Source organism: Protomyctophum parallelum, assembly GCF_964188405.1.
Source record: "Protomyctophum parallelum genome assembly, chromosome: 11".
NCBI lineage: Eukaryota > Metazoa > Chordata > Actinopteri > Myctophiformes > Myctophidae > Protomyctophum > Protomyctophum parallelum.
Genome location: NC_139707.1, coordinates 28600762 through 28622021, shown reverse-complemented (window position 1 = coordinate 28622021; position 21260 = coordinate 28600762). Strand labels below are relative to the sequence as shown.

Sequence of the window (21260 nt, the reverse complement as noted above, 5' to 3'; positions counted from 1 at the left end):
AGCAGTAAATAACATCATGTTAGGATGTGTAGAGCAGTAAATAACATCATGTTAGGATGTGTAGAGCAGTAACTAACATCATGTTAGGATGTGTAGAGCAGTAACTAACATCATGTTAGGATGTGTAGAGCAGTAACTAACATCATGTTAGGATGTGTAGAGCAGTAAATAACATCATGTTAGGATGTGTAGAGCAGTAACTAACATCATGTTAGGATGTGTAGAGCAGTAACTAACATCATGTTAGGATGTGTAGAGCAGTAACTAACATCATGTTAGGATGTGTAGAGCAGTAAATAACATCATGTTAGGATGTGTAGAGCAGTAAATAACATCATGTTAGGATGTGTAGAGCAGTAAATAACATCATGTTAGGATGTGTAGAGCAGTAACTAACATCATGTTAGGATGTGTAGAGCAGTAAATAACATCATGTTAGGATGTGTAGAGCAGTAAATAACATCATGTTAGGATGTGTAGAGCAGTAACTAACATCATGTTAGGATGTGTAGAGCAGTAACTAACATCATGTTAGGATGTGTAGAGCAGTAAATAACACCTTGTTAGGATGTGTAGAGCAGTAAATAACATCATGTTAGGATGTGTAGAGCAGTAAATAACATTATGTTAGGATGTGTAGAGCAGTACATAACATCATGTTAGGATGTGTAGATCAGTAAATAACATCATGTTAGGATGTGTAGAGCAGTAAATAACATCATGTTAGGATGTGTAGAGCAGTAAATAACATTATGTTAGGATGTGTAGAGCAGTAAATAACATGTTAGGATGTGTAGAGCAGTAAATAACATCATGTTAGGATGTGTAGAGCAGTAAATACCATCATGTTAGGATGTGTATGTTTTATAATTCAGCTTACAGCGATCCTGGAGACCGACTTATAGAGGTTTTCAACTGCTTTGCACTGTGATTAGTTTTTCAATCTCATAGTTGGAACGGTGGGGCGCCATAGGAACCGGACCAATGTTAAAAGCTTCCGTAGGCCTCAACCATTATATAGACGGAGTATACGTTTGGGTAAGTATATATACAGACCTGGGCTATCTAGCGTCGGGCATATATACGGACATGGGAAAGAAAGAATTAAGAGGATCCTTTTGAAACTTCTCAAAATAACTTTTGATGCCAATTTCAGTCTGGATTGCAGGTCATTACACGTCCAGGGGCCAAAGAAAGGGTGTAAGCACACTTGGGCTTCCATGCGCGGCAAAAAGCCGCTCTTGGCAGGCGTCTCTTCCTGGTTTTTAGACAGCTGGTGGATGGAAATGAAGCTTGGCCAGATTCCCGGAAGCACTTGCTCCTGCGGCATTCTGCCGCGTGGGTTGGAGCTTCATTTCCATCCATCAGCTGTCTAAAAACCCGGAAGAGACGCCTGCCGCTCACGGCTTTTGGCATCTTGGTGACGCTAAAGTGTGCCTGCGCTGAAAGCGAGACACTTTTTACCCCCCTCAGGGGAGGAGGAGGAGCCAGATGACCACCATCTTCCTGGAGCAGTAGGGGGAGCACTTCCCCCCCAACTTCTTGGAGCACCTTTCCCTGCAATTCCAACAATCAAGAAGTTTGCCATGAAGAAGACGACCCTGAGGAGGTAATAATTTAGTCTAATGTCTATCTTGAATCACTTAGCCATCAAAGAAGTCTGAGTCGGCCTGAAGAGATGGTTGAACCACCAGGAGGTGGCCTTCTAGTTATAGTGAACAGAACAATTACATAATAAATAGACTTTGTAACCTAACTGTAGAGAGTACAAAGGGTAAATAATCTGTATCATCTATGAAAAGACAACACAACGAGCAGAAAAGAAAAAAAAATAAACCATGTAAATACAACAAATTGAGCAGGGCACTGCAGGGAATTGAACCCTGTTCTGGTAAACCAGGAGTACAACAGGTCAATCACATTTCATTTACATTTCAACAGTACATTGTAGGCAATAATTAAGAATATAGTAATAATAGTATATAAAAAAGAAAACTACAGAAGCACAAAACTAACATTTTCTAATTATTTGCAAAATATTTTTAAACTTGATGAAGTTTTAACTTCAAATGACAACATATATCAATCACACCAATACATATCACATACCGGGCCTGTATACAGACTGACGACGACGCGATGAAGCTTCACTCACACAAATGATAGGCTACAAGACATAAATCACATAAACACACATCACATAGTAACAATTTAATTAACTCAGTTAACTCTAATTTTGACAGCCCTATATTTAAAGACAAAAATCAAATAAATTACATTTAAAATGTTAAAATAAGAGATTGAAAATAGTAGATCTACAAGCTACAAGCTGAAATGTTTACAGATACATTTATTCAGAGAATGAATAGTGTAATTTTGAGTATCCAACATGGCGATGAATGGATCGGTACAAAGAGAGAGAGACAGAGAGAGAGAGAGAGAGAGAGAAGAGAGAAAATACAAATTATATGGCGCGCAAATTACGCAATGGCAGCAGCATTACTAGTGCTATAGCTATAGTGTGTCATTTTTCATGGTTTTCGACAACATACTATAGCTGTATAGCATGACGACTTTCGACAATGAAAAAAAATATGAAAAAACAATCATGCAAAACAACATAACTATTGGTGTTTATTATTATTCACTAATAGTCTTTGTGTGGATGTGTGCACAAACTGTATGCATTGAGCCTGTCAGAAATTGCAATCCTGACCAGTGTTTTTACATATTTTAGTAGTAGATCATGGCTTACAATTGGGAATAAAATGGGCTCTTGGGCTTGAAAAGGTTGGTTACTACTGCTTTACAGCAATGACAATTTTAAAATATAAGAAAACAAAACAAGAACACATTTCATCATTAATTAAAGCGAGTGTCAAAAGATGACTAAAGGCCCAGGGGTCATAGAGTTGAGTAGAAAAACAAAACAACAAACTTGCGTTAAGAAATGCTGATATTACACTATGTTAGGTGAATAGATAACCGTGTGCAATTTCACACCTACAACTGGGCCTTTTCACCTTTTAGCCAACAGCACTATTCACAATAGCAAAGCAATGACCATCTGGTGCATCCAGGACAGCAAATCAAGCACACTTGGAATGGTCATCTAGCGAGCCAGTAGTGGGGGCCCAAGTGGGGGCTTATAACCCTAAAACGCCTGCGGTCTCCAAGGCTACTGTACTTGAACCCCAGCATCCGTATTTGGCAAATAATACCCGATCTGCAAGCTCACAACGTGGCTATTTTTGGTGCGGACGCTGCCCAAGTACAGCTGTAACTCAGGTCTGTTTAACCACTTAAACCCAAGCATTGATATTGTGTGGGAAGCTTTGGCAGAAATTAACAGATCAATGCGTTGTGAGCTTGTCGACCAGCTATTTTCAGCGAAAGCTTTTCCCACAATAACAGAAAACAGATCGCCTTTCCGTCTACGCGGGAGGGAATATTTGCAGTAAGGGAGAGAGCCCATCACCTCCTGAGAAGAGTGGACCACCGGCCCCCAGGTCGGGGGACCCCGGTTGACCGCCGCCACTTTCCTGGATACCAGATGGTGCCAGTACACCTCCGTTACTGGTGGGGGACACAGGGGAGAGGGGAGGAAGCCCACGAGCTTCTGGAACTTTGAGGTGAGAGAGAGAGAGAGAGAGAGAGAGAGAGAGAGAGAGAGAGAGAGAGAGAGAGAGAGAGAGAGAGAGAGAGAGAGAGAGAGAGAGAGAGAGAGAGAGAGATGTGAGGGCCACGTAGCGTGGATGTGCAGGCCTATAGGTTGCTAGATGTGACTTGTGAGCTTAGATTGGTTATTTTCACTAGTTTGGGTGCCTGGGAGACATCACATTTCTCTTTTGGGTCATAGGTTAAAATGTTTGGGAACCACTGCCTAAGAGATATCATCCTTTTGTAGTTCAAAAGAACATGCTTGAATTATCTGGATGGATGTGTAGCATGGTAGACTTGTGTACAGTACCTCATACAGTAGCTCAAAATCCATCTTATCCATATTCTGAGTTCTAGAGATCAGTTTAGAATTTATTGTCAGTTTCTTCTACTTCTTATCACTGAACTCATAATTTACAAATGTATTTATTTCCCCCCGTTTTTTGGTTTCATTGTTGCTTTAACGAAAAGGGTGTAATCCCAAGACTGCCTCGCAAACATGCATGTCAATCAAATGCCAACATAAACAATGCAGACCATTTTAAATGGCACTTGGTGGCTGGGTAGTTTTGCTGCACATGTAATTGAAAAGGCGAAGCGGAAAACCACTGTAGCTTTCCTGAACCCCAACTCCCTATGCTTGTTTAGATGCCCCTGGACTCTGCAACGGTTCTTCTACAGTAGTGGTTCTCAAGGTAGGTTCTGGGGGACCCCCAGGGATCCTTGGGGGGGTTCCAGCAACAGTAGTCAATATGCATCACAATCATTTTAACCACTTTATTCATTTATATGTTGGCTATTCAAAAATAGCAGCTCTACAAGCTCACATTGCATCACTTTGTGTCTGGCTGCGAGCTTGCATTATCTGCTAACAATAAATAAACACAAATAAACAAAATAACACTGAGCTTTTATGGGGTTCCATCCCGGTCACTGGCACAAAACATTTTCAGATTAGGGTCCGAAGCCAAATACATGTCATTTTCGGGGGGTCCTTGAAATGAAAAGGTTTGAGAACCATGCACAGTTGGGCTATACAGTAGTTACTTGTGCCTCCCACACAAAATGTCTGCTATTTGTGCTGTGAAGTTAGGAGGATTGTTTCGGTCACAAACACTCTGTGTTGGTGTCTGGGGTCAGGAAATGAGGAGGTTGCAAAAAGACACTTGACTCAACTGCTACACTGAATGAGAGAGACAGTGGTTTGAGAAAGCCACGTGACGAAACATACTTCCTCTAACTTCAAGACTTGTGCTCTCCCTCAGTCTCTTTCCGTTTGTGTTGCTTGTGACTGTTAGAGTGATGGCAGGGACAAGGTAAGATGCCACTAAAACCACTCGGGGACTTAATTTGAAGTTGTTTTACTTGGGAAGGCAAGGGCGGGGAGGTTGGGGTGTTACCATAATTCCTAGCTTGGCAATTGCATGTGTGTGACATACCGTAATACCTAGTCGTGATTTATACATTACGTACAATATGCCCACTGGAGGTTTGATCTGTGAAATTGGCATTGGTTACGTTGTTTAATATACATTATATACATCCAAATCAGTTTAGGGTTTTTCTACAATCCTGTATGGAATTCAGGGCTGACTGAATGACTAAATAGTTACTTAAACATTATGCTATGTATATATTTAGCACTATTCTAGTGGATGAACAATTCAACTGATTTCCACTATATTAGCCAAGTTATTTTTAGGGGCCTTAATTGACACCTGCACTGAAGGATGAGTAAAGGATTATACAGACTTACAGTATATTATGCATCGCTAAGACCACTGTGCATGTTGGTTTAATATTCACTAACGTTTGAGTGAGACGTACAATGATGAGCCTTCCTTCATGCATGACCTCGGTTTCCGTTGTCTGGAGGCTTTCAGCTTGTTTCCTGTCACTGAGCCGTTTTCTAATTTGAATATCTAACATGTCACACGTGTCGTGATTATACCCGTAATCACATTTGTTTTGAGAGAACAAGAGCGAGGATTTCTGTATTCATAGCTTTTGTATTTCGGGATGCCATGTTGGTTTTTATCTGAAGTAATTAGAAGGGGAAATAAATAACTCAGTGTGGCAGTGGAATGAGTTTGTCTTTGTTATTGAGGAACCAAACTTGCAGAGAGAGGAAATTGACGCAACTTTTTGTGTGGCAAGCAGGGACATGGAACAGGAACCCGCAGACATCTTACCAACATGTTGTTGGCATATTCCCCTATATATGAGGGGCTATTCAGTATATTACATAGGTTTCAGCACCTTGTTCGTTGCTGTCGGGTGGAAACCTTAACTGTTACCGATGGATCCAATGCAGTTATTATTGCTTCAATAGCTCTGGTTAATAATCATCATCAATATTTATACAACCCACTGACAGATGAACTACTTAAAAAAAATATTGTAAGCTTACAGATCGGCAATTTTGTACTACTTTTGGGCAACACTTTCCTTTTTTTATATATATTTTTTATCCCACGATTTTGTAACCCTTTTTTCACCCCTGTGTCAATCATCTAATGTGACCCTGGGCTCTACACACCCTCCACCAACCTAGTCCCCATATATGGGGGACAAGGGGAGAGCAACGGACTTGAACTCATGCTTCCTTCATGCCTGAGTGTCCAAGTTGCTCCTTTACGCCTGACAGGGGGGAGTTTCCCTGGTTGGATGTAGCGCGTGGAAGGAACACGTTATTCCAACCAGTTCCTTTCCCCTCCATCAGGCGCCCCGGCTGGCAACACTTTTCAATGATGAAGTAGGACATTCATTTATATATAAACAAAACTAGTTGAAATATGGAGATACAAGGTTTGTGCACAACAGCAACAATATTTTGTAAAGGTATTCTGTTCTGTAGAAATTCTGTTTCATTGCAATAACAAAAGACTCACATTTTGATGTCCTTACACTTTTAATGGAAGGGGATAATTTTAATTAATTAAAAAATGATGTTTCTTATCTAGGGGGAAAAGGGTTTCTTTATGTGCCCCAGACAGTTAACTGAACACATGTCTTGTATGTTGTATTTTGAGCATTCTATATGAAACCGCTCGCTGCCTCAAACAGCATTGGTTGTAAGTCATCAATAGTAAACAGATACACAACTTCAAACTCACCAACATTGCAGATGTACGAAAAGCTTGAATTATTACTTTCTATCTGCAAAGTGTGTGTTTCATAAAAATCCACCATAGACATGTTATGAGCAACTTTCTGTCAAGAAATTCAGTGTCAGAGTTTGGAAGCGATCACTTTCAGCAAAGCAACAACCTGCTGCCTCATGCAATGTGCAAATTCAAGTGTGTGATATCCAATGAAAAGAATCACCTGCAAATAGACACATTGCAGATAGAATGAGGTGTAACGAAGACTCTCACTTCCATTAATATGATCGGATCTGGGAGAGTGTTTGGTGGATATCTAGTCTCCATATATGGGGATATTCAAGTCAATTCGACTAGGACGTTGGTTATATGACATGGGATACTGTATGTTTAATATGACAATCCCTATATTTGGTCCTGGTTGACTTAGTGCTGATATTAGATCGATGTGATAGAACCCATATATAGATAGATTCTATTGGCTTAGTCATCATGACAAAGCATAGTCAGACTAGACAAAGTGCCAATCGGCACAGGTCTCCACCAGGGCAGGTCAGGTTGTGGCCTCATGGTGGCGCTATAACAGGCTGTTGAGGAAGATTTGGGCCGGAGGTTCGTGTTGGAGGGATGCAGGTACAATGTTTTTCCATGTGTGCATACATAAGTTGTATACAGATCGATGCAGTTATAGCTAAAAACAGGAATTGGCCTGTTATAGCGCCACCGTGAGGCTGATTTTGAGGGAAAAATTGTGGCATGTCGTCCTCGGCCTAGTGAAAATGTGCGTGTATAATGTAAGGGAAATTGCACACTGTGTTTGTGATTTGTGGCCTTTTTTCGAAATGGACGAATCGTGTGAGCTTTGGAAGCCAATCTTAGCCAATCAGGATGGAAGATGGGAAATGGTGCCGCTCCGTGTTGATCACATGACTATGGAGATAGTGTATACCGATTTGCGTGAAATTTGGATAAAATATGAAGGAGTAATAATAGAAAATGTGTTTTACATATGTCGGCCTCCTGGTGGCGCTATAAAGAGCAGATGTGAAAAATTCCAGGCAAAGGTTTTTCCTTGGCCTCTAGGGAGTTGGCATACAAAGTTATCCACAGATCCGTGCAGTTAGAGGTAAAAACAGTTTTGGGCCAGTTATAGCGCCACCTTGAGTCTGAGTTGAAATTGTTCATGTGGCATTTCGTCCTGGGCCTAGTGGGAATGTGGGTGCACAATTTCAGGGAAATCACGCGATGTGTTCATGATTTGCAGCATTTTGTTTGAAACTGAGCACTCCTGTGAACTTTGGAAGGCAATCTTAACCAATCAGGATGGAGTCTGAGAAATCTGAAAGACCGGTTTCGTTGAATGGCTATAGAGACTATAGAGTACCAATTTGCGTGATGTTTGGACAAAATCTGTAGGTGTACTGTGCAAAAACTTGTTTTGCACAAAGCGGCCTCCTGGTGGCGCTATAACAGGCCGTTCTGGAAAATTTGGGGCAGAGGTTCATCGTTGGCATCCAGGGAGTGTGTGTGCAAAATTTGGCATCGAGCGGGTTAACGGTGGCCGAGATTAGCTGCTCACGGACGGACGGACAGACACACACACACACACACACGGACGGACACACGGACGGACGGAGTGAAAAACATACTCTCCCCCCCCATGCCTTCGGCCTGGTGGAGACAATAATATATAACAGAGGTCATCATGACAAAGCATAGTCAGATAATATATAACAGAGGTCTGCTCAAGGTTAAAGGCAGAAGTCGAAGGTGCATCCTGGTTTAAGTTCTAGTTGAACACCACTGCGGCGGTTCTTACTTGATGAATGTTGATGAATTTGACGTTGTTTAATACAATCAGATAAGACTTTTCTTTTTGGATGTATGGGCTGTCACGGCTAGTTGCCACCCCTTCCTGAATGAGAATAACATCACGATACCAATTACCAGCAGGCAAAGGATGCACAGATGTGTTCTACAACTTCTGAACTGCAGCTCCTCCAAATGTGGTGTCATAGAACTGAAGCACAACAAAACAGCCATTTTAGACGAAGTTGTACTAGACAGACTCTAAAGTTTAGCTAATGTGCCCAAACTGTGCCAAATTGATTTTCCACATTGGAGATGGAGCCACTTGGAGGGGGGATGAGGGGTGAGTCCTCCTGGGAATTGCACTTGTGTCCTATGTAAACATAGAAATGCTGTCTATACTGTACTGCTTTTTCCAAATAAAATAAATATTTAAAAAACAAAAACAAATTGATCCATTACAGAAGGCGTATAACAACGTGGCTATAGGTATTTTCCGCTCTTTGTCACCTGTTTTTACTATAGCTTTTCTGTATGTATTCCAGTGGTGTAAAGTAACAAAGTACATTTACTTACACAAGTAAGACGCGCGAACGCAGCTCGTAAATTGCAATAACAACAATTAGAATAAATTACGTTTTTAAAAGTTTTTATTTATTTTATTTATTTATTTAGGTTTTCTACTGTGTGAGTGTGCGTGCGTGCACACGTGTGTTTTTTTGTGTGATACAGCTGCGGTGGCGGGCGGGTGGTGTCACAGAGTGACACACACACAGACAGACATGTTCTGGTTTACATAGTAATGGCTCACTAGGTTCATAGTTAAGTACTATGAAATGTCTAAATACTGAATCAAGCAACTTAAAAACTCTCTGGGGTGATCATATAAACGTGAGTAGACGAGACGATGAAATTAACAAACATTTTTTTTAAAGTGAAATTTTCCTTTAACAGGTTGACTGCGGACCATTTACGGCCGTCTTTCAGGCTAAACTGCCTATGTTTAAAGTTACCTTTGAACAGCCACTGCACCGACTGCTGAGTTGCTTATCATGAAAATCCACTTTAAAACGGTGAAATCGCTTGTTGTAGTGTTGAAAACAATGAAAAGTATTCCAAAGTGCCGATCACAACAACAGAACGGAGCACGACACTTTGCATGACGGGCAATGCACACCGGAGTGACAGACCTTTTTGCGATGACATCATCAAAACGCGTCTCATATCCCATTCTGTCCGGTGGATTGCCCGTATGACTTAAAACTGATTAAAAACGTGGATTAAACAATGAACACATAACTCGGGCAACTCGTGAATCGCAGGGAAGGTGTTCTACAAGTAATTAACTCGAGCAACTCGTGTTTAGAAGTCAAAGTGTTAAGTAAATATTTTAGGTATTTTTACATCTCTGAGGAACATTTTGTACTTACTCCACTACAGTACAAATATTTGAAAACTTTATAGTCACTAGTTACTTTATACATTTTGATTATCATTACAAAACATACATTTGCCACTACGTTTCGGCCATTTGAAAATAGCCGATCTACAAGCTCACAATACGTGCATTGTGAGCTTGTAGAGCGATGTTTATACATTTGAAAACTTGTATTGATTCTGCCTATTTTTTTAGGTATTTACTTTTGTAATTTAAGAATATTTTGATACCAATACTTTTGTACTATTAGTACTCAAGTACATTTTGAATTCCAGACTTTTACAACAGACTATTTCTATATTGCAGTATTGATACTTTTACTTAAGTAAAACATTTTAGTGCTTTTACCACAACCACTGATGTTTTCCAGGATTACCAACTTGCAGAAGCAGCTCCCGCCCATGATCCTGCTGCCCGGTGCGGCTCAGGGCTCTGTGCAGCTCAGGACAAAGAGCTCCCAGAGCCCCGGGGAGCGTCTGAGCCAGTCCAAGTCCATGGTGCTACAGGACACTGACCTGCCACAGAAGCCTGTAAGTACAGCAGCGGTTCTCAACATCATCATCATTTTTCGACCGCGGTCGAGATCATGGCTTTCACAAGGCCACGGCAGACTGTCACGGTCCTTCATTGCTGGCCAGTTCCTGCTTACTGATGCATGTGTCCCTAGCAATGACATCAGGGAACGATAGTTTTCTACCTCTGGTCTGCTTTGAGGCAAGAGTACAGAGAAGAAGGGAAGATATAACCTCATGATCAGCTCTGTAGCAGTGGCCAGCAAACTGTGTTCTTCTGGATCGGACTAGTGAAGAAACACGGAGAAGGTTGCCGTATATTAGAGAGAGATTTTGTGCTCTCATTAGAAGGCCAGCCAGCCGTTTCTCTCAAACTTGTTTCACCCCTGTACTTTATCATGACATGATAACTTTTAGAACCTTGTGTCATATCCATATCATTTTGGGATTCCTTGAGATGAAAAGTTTTGAGAACATCTAACACTCTAAGCAACAAGCGTTATTTGGTTTTTTTTATTTGCGACTTGATTTGGCCCTGTGATCTAAGGTCACAGAGCTGATCCTTCATCATAGAGGCACCCAAGCCTCCACGCCACGACAAGGCAGAGTCCATGTGGAGGGAACATGCTTTCAATACATCTATATGAATACATATTAATTTATATAACCAGTAAGATGCCTGAGGGCGAGAATGCGACCAGGTCACGTGCACGCATCCACCTCATTGACGGCAGACTGCTGGGCGAGGGCTGGCGCTTTGGCATGGGGGGTCAGATCAACATGGAATGCATTCTGTACTAGTGGCCATATAAGGAGAGTGTACAGGGCTTGATTAGGCCAGATGAGCATATGGAATGTCAGAACAGGCCAGCTCACTACAGTATATGGAGAGTGGTTGCGGGGACATTCACTTGAGTGTACAGGGTTTGATGAGGGCCTTAATTTTCGGGTCTGTTGAGAACTCTAGTTTTCGCCGGCTGCGGCTGCACTAATAACTTTGGGGCAAGCCCGTCTAGAGTTTGAATGGACAGGTAAAGGCCTATTCATAGTTTGGATTTTCGGTGGCGAGGTGACCACCTCCAAACCACCGGTGGTTTGGATGTCACCAATGTTGTGGTTGGATGGATGAGCGGTGGTGAGTAAAAACAGAGTGAAGGGCTGGGGAGAGCGGTGGTTTTCTCTTCACCGCGGCTCAGTGACGTCATGTTGTAGTTGCAGTGGTCACCTCACCACCAAAAATCCAGACTATGAAAGAGCCTTAAGTCAAAAGGGAGACATCGAAGAGGAAGGATGGATGGGGAAGGATCAACATATGGAATGTCAGAACCTGTTCTGACATACCGGTATATCCATATATGGAGAATTGAGGTCTGAGGTCAGATGTAGAGTTGCTAGCCAATATTGATAGCATCAGGGATCTCCATATATGGGCTTAACTGAGGCAGGTTGCATTTACTATGACTATCAGGGCATATGACACTATATCCATCCCTGATGATGAAACGTGATGTCACAATGACCTGGGCGGGCACCATATATGGTGGCTGATGTCACGTGATGTCACCATCACCTCGGGGCTTGCCTGGTGTGACACACTGACAGGAAATGCAAGATTCCATAGTAAATGCGACCTGCATTCATTTATGGGGTCCTTGACATGAAGAAGTTTGAGAAGCAGTGTCCTGCTAACTTGTCCCTCGTTAATTGGAATCTGCTCTGTTAACTTTAACCAGATCTACTCACATCAATCTGTTGTCTATTTTATAACACGGGCAGAATTAAATCATCCTGGATGTGACCGTGAGATAAAGTCAAATCTATACATGAAGACAAGTTTGCTCAGTGCAGCCTGGTTTATTCCATAAGTAGCCAATCTAAAAGTCTCAGAACCTGTTGCGTTGTGACGTGTCATATTTAGCGGAATGATCAGCTCTTATCACCATACATCATCCCATACTGGCCAATCAGAATGCCTGTTGCCTGTGATTGGTTAATTCTGGCCAATCAGAATGCCTGTTGCCTGTGATTGGTTAGCTGATTTGCTCGTTTCCATATGATGTAAATTTTCCCTTCAATGTCAATGGCGTTTAATGTTTTGATGTTTAATTTACGTCATAAAAAGCGGACATCTGACGCCATTTCTCTGTTCACCGTCAATGGCAAAACTTGAAACTGGACATAGGAGGGGTAACGCCCCTCAAAAATCCATAGACTTGGCTGCCACGTTATCTCTGAAAGCCAGATGTTGGAGGGGATTCCTAGCGCCCCTCAAAAAAAGAGCATACCAAGTAGGCTACAGTTGTAAGGTGCATTGTACTAATTATTGATTTATTGATTTATGATTTAATTGGTTAAGATTAAACTAGTATTATGATATTGAATTGCATGCTTTAAAAAAAACAAAAAAACAATGATCAAGGGCTTTGGTTATAGGCTACCGGCCGTACCATGAGCCAATAGCATAATCGAAATAAGATCAAACCAGTGAGTTTGCTAATAAGCGAAGAATAGCCCAGTCCAGAAACTGCGCTTTCTTGGCTAAGAATGTGGTTCTGCCATTCACCTTGCTAATGGTCTTAAGAGCCATGGATCATGGATTGCAGCCTGGGTGGTAACACCCAGGCTGCGATCTAGCAGACAGGTAGTTGACTGAGGGTTTAGCCGGGAAGGACTGGCCCCCAAGAGTAATGCTGGGTGAGGCCAGTTCATTTTGTTGTCTGAGAGCCAAGTTGTATTGCTGTTGAATTCATTGACAAGGGTGGCATTCAACTTTACCATATCCTGATCTGAGGCCAGGATGTCTGAATCATCCACATACTACAAGAACAAATTAACAGAACAAGGAGCTTGGAGGGCGTGGACTCAGCTGCAAAAAACTCCAGTGATTAATCGATTACTAAATTAGTATGATATACTCACTATATAATCACTATGCTCACTATACACTCACTATATACTCACTATGCTCACTATACTCACTAGTATATACGATTAATCGTTGAGCCCTACCTTCTCTACCCAATTTCACTGGCTTCTCTACCCCATTTCACTGGCTTCAGTGCCCCTTTCACTGACAGAAAGTACAGGTCAATACAAAAACTGCTACATATATAACCAGGTAAAGCACTAGGACTTGTTTACATCAGGGACCACCATTTTCAATCCATCAGAACACAGAAAAGATGTACAAATATACACTTCTATGAAAGAAATCACACCCGTGTGAAATGAGGGCGCTCTTATCATCATACATCATCTCATTCCAGCCAGTCACAATTTGCCTCCTCACCTTAGTCATCAATGTTTGTTACGCAATGCTTGTGTAATACACAAACACTCAAAATTGTCAATTAATTGTCAATGGCATTTTAATGCTTATGTGTAGGACAAGGTTTTGCACACACACCAAAAGCTGGACATAGGAGGGGCTAGAGCCCATCAAAAATCACCCTCATGTGATGTGATCATACATGATACATTATCATCATACATCACATTCCATGCTCAGCCAATCACTTTTGCCATCTTGACTTTTTTCTGCCCTCACATTTTACCCCCAAAATGTAGTTGCTCAGCCAATAAAATCATCGCTATATTGGGTGATCAACCAATCAAATCATCGTGTTTGTGTTCACACAAACAGACAAAGCTGGGCATAGGAGGGGCTAGCGCCCCTCAAAAAGGGAATCATCATATATACAGTTAAAGAAAGTAAGAAAGGGGAAAACGTGTACATTATGGAAAAATGGGAGGGGGGTGGGGGCTGGCAGAAATCTATCTCCATATTTTAACTTTTTGTGTTTTTACCAGCTGCTGCAAAGCGGCTGGTTAGTGCTTTGCATAAGGAGAAGAGACTGGAGCAGCACGGACATTTAGAGCCTTTTATTTAGGTGCTGAGTATACAAAAGTATAACGTTTCGACCTTGCGGTCTTCATCAGAGTCAAGATGGACGGCTGGTTAGTGCCTTGCCCTGAAAACTTTGACATGCTAGTTCTTATTTTATTTTTTAAAGTAAATTAACACCCTACTTGATCAAACTACAGTACAGCGTAATACAAAAGTATCAAAAATAGCACATAGATAAGTGAATTGACGTGTTTTGAGCTTGCAGATGTGCTATTTCTTGAATTTGAATCCTGAAAAGTAACCGTTTTGGACATAATGAGGTTTCCACCCGACAACAACCATATAATGAGAAATTAAGTGAAAGAGTTGCAATAGAGACTCCTTTGTAGATTTATTTAGAATTTCACCATCGTACGACAAATTATAAATCAGCGCTTATATCAAGTCCTTAAAAGGAAGCAACATTTCTCAACATCCCGGCTCGTATAAGTGATGCTGTTGCGTTTCCCTGTTTGCTAATTACGCAGACAACACCCCGCTACTTGTTTTGCGAGATAGCGGTCCTGTAATAATAATAAAGCTTTGGCCAGAGGGCAGCCAGGCAAGAGGCTACCGTGTGTAATTAAGCAGTGATGGTGTCCTGTAGTGTAGACTGGGGAACGTGGTCATTAACATTCAGAGCGAGCGTATAAAAGTGTTGCTGTAATGTTGCATCAGTGCGCCATGATGCCAGCATGTACTCTGTTGTTGTTGATTACGGTCACAGGTTTCATTGCGTTGCAATGAAAAACACAAAAGGTTATCCTCTCTCATATACAAGACTTTGTGTTTGTCCATGGAGCGCTGCCGAGGATATGGCTTTATTATGGGAGAGGGAGAGAGAGAGAGAGAGAGAGAGAGAGAGAGAGAGAGAGAGAGAGCGGATGATGACATCTAGCTGTGAATTTATTGTTTTCATTTCACTTTTCAAATCCAGCAGAGGACATTCTGATTAAGCCATAGGAATACAGCAGGATCGATGATGATAAAGACAGTTGTCTTTGATATTGATTTTAAGACAGCAGGGCTACAAAGCAGGCACGTGCAAAGGTGGGGGTGGGACAACATTGGGGCTTGGGCACCTGCCCTTTTGCCTCAAAGTCCCCCTTCCCCCTCCCGATGACCTGTTTTATATATTTTAATGTTTACATTATAATGAGAAAGTATTGCTTATATTTTACTGTCCAATGACAGTAGCCCTGCTACAAAGAAACTAAGTGTTTCTGTACTGTCTATGCTGCAACCCAATTTGCCTTTCGGGGACACTAAATAAACTTGAACCTTGAACCTTGAACCGAAGTCCCCTTCTTACAGTGGACAAAAACTGACACCCCACACACACACATCCACTTACTTTAGTTATTCAGACATATTAACCACCTAAGCCATATACTTCTCATATGAAAACAATGTGTAAAATAGCTTGTTTAATTGCTGAAAATGTTTGTAAAAAAGTTTAGACCTTACGTACGTACGTGCAGAGAGTGGATGAAAGCAAGGGATGAAATGTTGGATTACCCACGAACTAGGGCTGGGATCCTTTAGGATTTCCGGTTCCTTAACAGTCCGATTCCTTGGCGGTTCCCTTTAATCATTCCTATATTAAAAAAATAGAATGCAATTTTGGCCTTCATTTAAATGGTACACTAATTCGATCATATATACACACTATTGCATAAACAGCACAATCTCATGGTTACAGTGTGGTGGTCCTTGAAATTAGAAGGTGTGTGAGAACCACCGGTATGGGTCGTGAACTTTGGCACCCCTTCCATGGGGGCACTGGACTTTGGGAAACACTGCTGGCATAAACAAACAAACAAACAGAGACAGAAGAAAGGTCAGTTCTGAAGCGTTGTCCCCATTTCTGCAGTACTGCGTGTGTCCCAGTAGAGGGCAGGCCTGCACTGTGCCAGAGGAGAAAAGTTTTAGTGTGAGAAAGTGCAGACACTCTTAAGACTAGCTCTGCTCTCTCCACTCTGTATATGACATGAATTCCATCTCACGGTTGCGAACGGTGTGATCGCATTTCTGTTTTTAGTGAAAACACATACGTTTGTTAATTGCATCAATAAATCATCATATCATCATTAATACATTAATGCAATCACATTCTGTTCTGGTTTATTTTCCCACTCAAGATGGAGGATTATCGTCTGAGAAAATATACATATACATATATATATATATATATATATATATTGTATTCCATTAAAATTGTATGAGTATTTATTATTGTTTGCCATTATATTTTTCCTTTTTGTCATTGCAAGATTTTAACATTAAGACCAATGATCATGTCCTGATCATAATTAATATCGGCCTGGAATGTAGGCCAACAAGGTGTTTGCCTTTAGCAATGCTACAGATTTTGTATTTATTTTTACACACACACACACACACACACACACACACACACACACACACACACACACACACACACACACACACACACATCTTAATAAGACGTTGTACAGTATATAACACATTATATACACATTATAATAAACATTATAATAAACACTGCAGTAATGTGCCATCTTCTGTACAGTATACATAGTCATCTAATTATCTGCATTGCATTTCCATTGCTTCTGTATAAATTAATGCATTAACCAAATCAAGCCAAGGATTAATACATAGCCCACGGTCTTTCTTTTGTACCTGGAAATATTTTATTTGTGCTTTTTCTTTTTTCTTTTTCATTAAATCGATACTATAACTAATTAACTGAAGAAATGAAAAATACCCAGCCTGTACAGTTAACAATCCAATGCATGCATAATAATAATAATAATAATTACATTTATACAATTGTAATATATCTATCGTTTCTGTCGGGTGGAAACTGTAATTCACCCTGATTCAAATTCCAAAAAGAACAAAAATATCCGATTGGCAAAGCTCAGTGTGTCGCTTCCCACCGCGTTTCGATCGTGCAGATCCATTACTTTTGATACTTTTGTGTGACGCTGTAGTATGATCACGTAGGGCATTAATTCACTGTAGTATGATCACGTAGGGCATTAATTCACTGTAGTATGATCACGTAGGGCATTAATTCACTGTAGTATGATCACGTAGGGCATTAATTCACTGTAGTATGATCACGTAGGGCATTAATTCACTGTAGTATGATCACGTAGGGCATTAATTCACTGTAGTATGATCACGTAGGGCATTAATTCACAAAACAAAAAGTTAAAATATGGAGATAAGGGGTTTCCTTTCGGATGGCAGCAACGACATAGTAATAATGATATGCAACATTCCCTAGAGCTGCTACTTACTAACTCTGAGAGAGTGCCAAATGTGATGGACGCCGGGCCGGGTCCATTTGGTTCCCTTTTGCACCCTCTCCGAGTTACTGTATGAATAACAGAGCTTGTGTCCCCTCGTTTTTGTTTTTACTGTGCAGATCTCTCGTCATCGGAGGAATCAGTCCCAGCATAGTAGTGTCGGAGGGGCTGCAGCCACACTGCTCTCTGTGAGTACAGTATTATATCCCATTCAGAGTTTAGACCTGAGGCCCATGCTAATGTCTTCTGAACAGTTTTCTGCTATAGCAGTGGTGCTTAAACCTTTTTCATGTCACGGACCCCCCATAATTATTATTTATTTGGTCTCGGACCCCTATCCCAAAATATTTTGTGTGTATATACTATAAACCATACTCATATTAGTTTGTATATCTGCTATTGTTTTATCGTGACACACATTCATATATCTATAGCTAAAATCTAAAATGACACATTATATTATGCTTTCCCGGTTTTAATGGGACATGGCAGCACGTCCATTATGTGAAACGCAACACAGCGTCTCCAACACTTTGCACACGACAGAAAAGAAAAGTTTCATATGGTTGCAAATTACTGTAGGCTGTGCTTGTGTGCGTGTGTGTGCCGGCCGTACTGTATGTGGTCAGTCACCAGTCCATATAAATGTATTGTTCTCACACTTGTCAATGTAACTCTGAGAGTATTAGAAATGTAACCCAAATGGACCTGTTACAAATGCATACATTAACACTGAGGATTTGTACTTTGGCACAGCATAATTCACTGCTTTGCATTTTTCCCCCCTACAAATCAATTCATGCATTTCCTTATTTTATTAAACGTTCACTGTTTTTTACCCTCCCTCAATATGTTGTCTATGTTAATTTTGCTGGCACTGATTATTTTCTTTTCTCCCTCCCCACTGTTGAATGTTGATTATTTTTTTCAGGTTGAGCTGAAAGGTGAATATTTGAATAAAGCGAAAATATCGGAAGGTGGCAAAAAGCTGCGGAAGAATTGGACGTCCACGTGGGTAGTCCTGGCCGCGGACCAGCTCCTCTTTTACAAAGACAGCAAGCAAGAGGCGGCTTTATCGAATTTGGTATGTAAATGCATATTCACTCACTCCCATAAGCTGCACGTCTCTTCCCTTTTTACTGTCGCTCCCCTCAATCCCCCGTCTATCCTTTTGTTTTTCTCTCTTCCTCTCTTGCTTGCACACAAACGAGTGCATATGCCGACACACACATATGCATGCATACGCACACACACACACACACTCAGGCGCACGCGCACACGCACACACACACACACACACACACACACACACACACACACACACACACACACACACACACACACACACACACACACACACACACAGAGAGAGAGATATAGAGAGAGAGAGAGCTACATATCCAGGGTTAAAAGAAAAAGTGACAGTGAAGTCAGAAGTGACAGCAACAGTAAAAGAGTTGGCCACCATTACCAGTTAGACTATATAAGAGGGCCAGTGTTCAATTATGGCCTCATATCAACCTTCAGAGAGCCTTGCCTATTAGCATTAAAGAGTGCAAACGTTGAGTGAACGCACACACTGTGTGCATTTTTAATTTGATGCCAGAAATGAACCGTATTCTTTTCATTTTCATATTTTTCAAACTGGCAAATTAACTTTGGCTTTGATCCCGAGGACTGGAGCTCACCCCATCAGAAACCAATGAGGGACTGTTTACCCCCCCACCACCTCCTGGAAGGGAGCGCAGTGCACAGACGTGTGGCGTGTGTGTTGTTGCTGCCTCCGCGTGTGTGCGAGCGTGTGCGTGAGCGCCTGTCTGTCGGCCTGTGTGTATGTATCAGACTTTAATCCACCCTGCCCTGATGTGGCTCTGACGTGCATATAGAGAGGAGGAAGAGAGAGAGAGAGACAAACAGAAAAAGACTGAAACTGGTGACTGGTAGAGAGAGAGAAGGAGAGTATTGGATAGGGGAGGGCTGTCTCTAAAATGAGCTTGCCATGGTTTTTAATGAAGCTCCGAGGACTTAATCAAAGCCTTCTCCCTTACTGAGCCCCATGAGTGTCGGGTCTGTCAGAGTCCCTCCGTCCAATAGTTCATTATTCGAGAGCGACATTTTGAGGGCTGGGTTACAGATTGAAGTCATCATCTGACCCCCTTCCGATGGAAATCGTGGTCTCGTCTAACTGCTTGTTTTTCAGGAGGAAAGCATCTACATGTGGCCGATGTACCCCGATAGCCGTGTCTTCTTTGAAATCGAACCTTACAGAGATTTTTGATGACGGTTATATGATGTGGTTTATCTTTTAGTCTCTGAAACAAATTAGCCACTCGCACGTGGTCTGTAGTTTGTTCATTTTAGACAGTGTTTAGGTTTAGGCCTGCTATATACAATGCCGTCATAGGCCAACGTGTATACAGTTTAGGTCTGAACTCACCTGCAAACTATATACTGCTTCACACAAAATGAGCTTGTGCCCTGTGTTATGTTGTAATGCTAGGCAGCATTAGTCAAATAATGTATGCACAGCAAGGCTCTGTTTAGAGTGCCCTTTCACATTTTACCTTTGAGGAGACGTTTAACCAGAAAGAGTTTGATTTTAGGATCAAAATGCAAAAGCCAAATTCAGACATGTATGTTTTGATATATCGGGCTGATCGACCATTATTTGACTTCTTTGACGACATGTGTATGTGAAACTATGCAGCCGATGTGTCCCAGTTTGTGCAATTTGTTTTGTGTCCCAATTGGTTGGATTTGTCGTGTCATTTTCATTGTACCACTTCCAACCTGGCCTCCCTAACTTGGGCATGTCATTATACTGTAGGTTTAAGTGGGTAAATAAAGGCTTTAGTATCAATAATCCAATTTGTCAATATAGGAATCGTTAGCCGACTTTCTAGTTTCCCGATATGGAGAAAATGGGAGCCAGATAGGAGTCCTTTGTAGTGAGATGCCATTGTTTCAAAGGGCCCTTCCATATTGTATGACATTGCTTACGGAATTTTAATTTTCTTTCTTTTTTTCTTTTCTTTTTTTCATCCTCAAGAAATCTCCTGTCTTAGAAATGGTTTGAATTAGCTGAGACCACAGTAAAAGGCAATAATATCTAAATGGCCTTGCCATGCCTTTTACTTTGATTAGTTCTTGCTTGAAAAGCAGCATTTTCCAAATCACATTTCTCTTCGACTGAAAACAAAGTCATCTCTTATTGTGCCACGGTTACACACAGCGGTTTTAATTGCCAAAGGAAGAAGAATAAGATATCGAGGATATTGAAAATACAGTAAACTTTTCATTCTCATTTGAAAAGAAATGATAGAAATATATACGTGGGTAACTATGAGACCAAACCAGAAATAAATTGGTAGTCCCTTATTCGATTACATTATTGCACTCACTTTGATTTCTGGAGTTTGTTCTTTTTCTTGTTCTCGAGCCTGATGAAGGTCATGTTGATGGAATAATGATGTGAGTCCATTGTGGAAAAGGTCGTGGAAGAGCGCAAGCAGCGCTGGAAGAACTCAGATTTTGGACTTTGGAGTAAAAGTA

The 21260-nt window shown here is 41.2% G+C and overlaps 1 protein-coding gene across 1 annotated transcript in view; it reads left to right on the top strand.

Moving 5' to 3' along the window:
* Window positions 1-4937: 4937 nt before the first annotated feature.
* Window positions 4938-21260, top strand: part of arhgap15 (Rho GTPase activating protein 15) — a 76443-nt gene continuing 60120 nt past the window's right edge. The window contains exons 1-4 of the mRNA XM_083776277.1: window positions 4938-4976; window positions 10382-10541; window positions 17828-17896; window positions 18640-18792. Coding sequence (XP_083632403.1) covers window positions 4963-4976; window positions 10382-10541; window positions 17828-17896; window positions 18640-18792 — 396 coding nt within the window. The 5' untranslated portion in view covers window positions 4938-4962. The remainder of the gene's footprint in view (window positions 4977-10381; window positions 10542-17827; window positions 17897-18639; window positions 18793-21260) is intronic.